We start from the raw sequence: 5,000 nt of genomic DNA on the forward strand, positions 1-5,000 counted from the left end.
ACACATACTCACACACACACACATACTCACACACACACACACATACACACACATATATACACACACACACACACACACACACACATACACACAAATATACACACATACTCACATACACACACACATACACACACATACTCACACAAACACACACACACACACATACTCACACACACGCACACACATACACACACACACACACACACACACATTCTTGTACTTCTATTATTGTGAGGACCCTCATTGGAACAGTGAATTCCCTTGCAAGGTTATGATAGTTTGGGATTTTTCATTAGTTTTAGTTTTAATTTTGTTGTGAATTTTTGAAGCAGAAGACCACACCGGCCACTTTATTAGGTACACACTCCACCTAATAAAGTGACCGGTGAGTGTTTACATTGTGACTTCATGTAATGGTGTCCGTGTTTCTGAGCCATCTGAAACATGTCCTTGGCATGTTGTCTGTAATTTCCTGTTCTATAGCTGCCAACATATATAAACTGATAGAGATAAACAGTACGAGCAATAAGCTAATATCAGCCAGTATATCAGCTGCAGCTTCCTTAGCTCCAAGCTAATATAGTTTGCAGTAAACATGCACCAGTTCACCTGGTCACTGTGCTCCACTTGAGATGTTATGAACGATCAGCTGCTCCATGAGACCATCACCATCCCTCTCTCTGATCGCTGCAGACTGGAGACACATTGCTTTTTACGTTTATTGCTTCTAGCTGCATTCACACCATCACACCTGGTTCAATGTGTTTCTCAATAACACCCAGGATGCATACTGAGAAGCTGCAAATGCTGCCGGCACATAATAATGTTTTATTTTAACTCTCTGGAGTTTTGTTCTATTTCCTCCATGTCTGACTCCTTCCATCCTGCCTGTATTCACCACTTCAAACATGTTTAAATACCATGTTGGTATATTTTTTCACCAATATGACCTGATAATAATAATTGATTCTTTATTCTGACTTACTGGATCAACATTTAGAACCAAAAAGAAACAAAGAAGAACCAACATAAATGTGATCTTGTGATTGTGTGTGATCCTGTCATCAACTCTGGTTTTTATTCTAGTGGGACTCTGTTTGATTTGGGTCTTGTTTGTTTAGCCTAACAATTTTGGTCATTTTGTGTCTGTTGTTGTGTCTTTTTTAGTTTTTTCTGTCATTTTTTGTCATTTTGTGTCTCCTTTGTTTTGTTTTGTTTTGTTTTGTTTATGTCATTTTTGTGTCTTTTTTGGTCATTTGTGTCTTTTTGTGTCTTTTTTTTAGTAATTTTGTGGGTTTTTTTTGTCATTTTGTGGGTTTTTTTTGTCATTTTGTGTCTTTTTGTGTCTTTTTTGGTCATTTTGTGTCTGTTTTTAGTCATTTTGTGTCTTTTTTTAGTCATTTTGTGTCTTTTTTGGTAATTTTGTGTCTTTCTTTAGTCATTTTGTGTCTTTTTTTAGTCATTTTGTGTCTTTTTTTTAGTCATTTGTGTTTTTATAGTCATTTTGTGTCTTTTTGTGTATTTTTGGTCATTTTGTGTCTGTTTGAGTCATTTTGTGTCTTTTTTTTGGTCATTTTGTGTCCGTTTTTAGCAATTTTGTGTCTTTTTTGGTCATTTTGTGTCTTTTTGTGTCTTTTTTAATCATTTTGTGTCTTTTTATAGTCATTTTGTGTCTTTTTTAGTCATTTTGTGTCTTTTTTGGTCATTTTGGTCATTTTTTTTAGTCCTTTAGTCCAACATAAAACGTGATTTTGAATCTTTTTTTTACTTTTCAAAATACTTTCAAAACAATCTACCATATAAGAGGGTTCCATCCAGTTCTATCATTTGATACTAAATCTATTGAGCTTGTCTCCAGTTTTACTTGGTATATCATCATCAAACTGAAACTGGCCTCATGGAGTTTACAGCCAGAACTTTAGAGGTAAATGTACAGTAGGGCTCCACGCTGCTTTGTTTTCTAGTCTGATGGAGGGCAACAAGTCTTTTGGAGACTCCACAGGGTTAATATAAATGGAAACCACTAACTCTAATTCTTTGTGTGTGTCTTTGTGTGTTTCTTCAGGATGCGTCCCACCCGGGTCCCTCTCCGTCCTCTCCAGGGGTTCTGGTGCCCCCCAAAGTGGCGTCCATCACCTCTGAGCTGCTGGCCCACGCCAAGGTGCAGCTGCCACTCAACATGTGAGTACACCTCAGGGTGCTGTCAGCTCAGCCACCCTAGAACAGGTCTCAGGTTCTGTGAGCGTGACTCCAGAACCCGCCTCCTCCTGAGAACGTTAATAAATATTTCCTCTTTTGTGCCCAGAGTTATTGAGAGTTATTGGCCGTGTTCCACCACCTCTGCTACCACGTCTCCTCCTCCACTGGTCAAGGATCAAACCCCTTCAGAAACATAGAACACAGTCACACAGTTCCTCTTCAGATGTTCCATCACTGTTTCATAACAAGGCTTCAAACACAAACACTGTGCATTTATTCTACAGCCTGCTGTGTGTTTCCATAGAGACGTTGAACTTTGAGAAGAACAAGTTTATTCTATTGACTTCAGCATATGTACTTGCCAACCTGGTCTCACAGGAATCCGTGGAATAGCCACGGAATCACTCAAATTTCCGTGAAACTGACACGGATTTGGCTACAATGCAAGTTAATGCCAGTCATATCCCGTGGCTATTCCAACATACAAAGTGATTATGTACATTCACTGAGTGAATATTTAGAAAATAAAACATATATTTCTCGCTAGAAATGTGATCAAAATCCATTTTTATGCAGAAACTAAGTCAAAATATTGATTTTTTTCACTAAAAATTAGAGAACTGTCCGCCATGTTTTTTGTTCTGACCGCAGGAACCTTGGAAGTCACTAACTTAAGTCATTAACTTGCATTGTAGCGAAATCCGTGTCAGTTTCACGGAAATTTGAGTGATTCCGTGGCTATTCCACGGATTCCTGTGAGACCAGGTTCGTACTTTCATGTAAGCTTTTTAGGGATTTTTGGGAATCTTTCATTTGATAGTAGACAGAAATAAGGAGAGAAAGAGAGAGAGAGAGTTTGGAGGAATCTTTGTTGATGAGAGTTTGAGTTGGAAAGCACAAATATACTGGTTTAGCAACAGAAAAAAAATTGGTATAATAAGGAGCACTAGTACTCTAGTTACTACAAACTGTCTTCGTACACTTTATTATAGTTTAATTTAACCATTTCTTTCATATTGTAATATAGTTTGGGCACCTTTCACTTCACTCCACAGAGTTTTAGTTCTTCAGAAATGTTTTGTTAGGATGGAAACAAATCTGAGTCCCAGAACTCATCAGGACCTTCAGATTCTTACTGTTCATCACATCAATATCTCTAAAATATGTGTGTTTTTATTTATAAGGTATATTCAGATCATGAAAACTTTCCAGATAACTTTAAGACTTATTTTAAATGTAATTCTCAGGTTCGTCACTCTTTAGATCTTCATCCTCCAAGTTTTCTGACATGCAGAGATCAATTTATTGTTAAATTTAGGGACTAAATGATGGAATAAATATCTTTTCCCATCTGGCAAAGAACTCCATCTCTTTAAAATGTTTCAAAAGATGTCTAAAAGCCCATTTAACTGCTGTTTTAACATTCTAATTCACACACAAATACACCCTTTCCAGGAACTCTTGCAGGAAGCTTTTTTACGTTATTACTCATTTGTGGTCTTATAGACAGTAAATTTAAAAAGGCAGTGCCCTATATCAGGATTTTACAAGCTACTGAAAATGAAAATGATCACCGTTTTGCAACTATGGCTGTCAAGCACTTAAACAATTAATCTAATTATTAACATGCTTTGTGATTGATTAATCGCTTACATTAATATTTCCAATGGGAAGCATTTAGAAAATACACAGTTGCTGAAATATTTTTTAGATCTTTCCAGTGTATATCTTCTCAAAACTTTATTTTCTTATTAATCAATCTCTTCCAAAAATATCACAATGAAAATGAAACCACAGTTAACATGATTGTGTCTGAAAACAACCGACTTTATTGCCGACTGTGTTTTTAAACCGATTTTGGTAGCTCAACTTGTATTTTATTTCTCATACATCCTGAAACATGTTGTTTTTCACCACTGAACTTCCCCTGCAGTCCATTTAGCGAGCTGAGTCGGTTAATGTGTCCCAGGTGGACTCACTCGTCTCCATCTGAACCAGTTTGAACACCTGGTTGATGGCAGCAGCACTGTGGTGGCTCTGACCTCTGACCTCTGACCTCTGACCTCTGACCTCTCAGCTGGTTTGCATTTATGTGATATTTTCCGGCTTGAAATACTTCAATGCTACCAAGTTCCTTTCTGCAGAAAGTGAAGTTTCATCTAAAAGTCTCATCTTTAAATGTTTGTTTTCCATCAGTGGGGAAAGCAACATTTAATCTGTTTCCATCATGTTTACAAAGCTGCTGCTGTATGTTCAGTTTGGTCATGGAGCATCATTGAGCCTGATGCCACAGTTACTTTGAAAAAGTAATCTGATTACTGATTACTCCTCTACAGAGTGACTTAGTTACGGTACTGACTACTTGATTTTAAAAGTAACTAAGGGCGCTTTCACACCTATCTGGTTTGGTCCGGACTTTAGGACTTTTCAGTTTGATCACCACCAGGCTTGGAATTTCGTCATTTTAGGGGCGAGGCCATTTGGCCTTCCTATTCACACTTATTTTAAGGGCACAAAGGCCACATGACAGGGCATAAAGGCCATTTGGTTAAATTACGCTGGTTTTACCTTTCAGATGAATACCTTAACATTCTCATTCACCAAGAAACATTAATGCACAATATATTAAATATATTAGAAAGGACCTTTTTGGAAAATGACAAATGAACCTGTTTTGAAAAGACGGCAAATGCATATATTTTGAAAAGATGGCAAAATGAATCTCCTGCCTGAGTTCATCTAAGAGTAAGGAAAGAGAAATGCCTCCTCCTGCCATAAGAAAGGAACCTGCTGAGGTGAAG

General features: G+C 37.3%; 1 protein-coding gene across 1 annotated transcript in view; it reads left to right on the forward strand.

Moving 5' to 3' along the window:
• LOC131979579 (E3 ubiquitin-protein ligase SH3RF3-like) overlaps window positions 1-5,000 on the forward strand; it is a 208,589-nt gene that overhangs the window by 163,588 nt on the left and 40,001 nt on the right. The window contains exon 5 of the mRNA XM_059343616.1: window positions 2,066-2,181. Coding sequence (XP_059199599.1) covers window positions 2,066-2,181 — 116 coding nt within the window. The remainder of the gene's footprint in view (window positions 1-2,065; window positions 2,182-5,000) is intronic.

This window comes from Centropristis striata, chromosome 10 (assembly GCF_030273125.1).
Source record: "Centropristis striata isolate RG_2023a ecotype Rhode Island chromosome 10, C.striata_1.0, whole genome shotgun sequence".
Taxonomy (NCBI): domain Eukaryota; kingdom Metazoa; phylum Chordata; class Actinopteri; order Perciformes; family Serranidae; genus Centropristis; species Centropristis striata.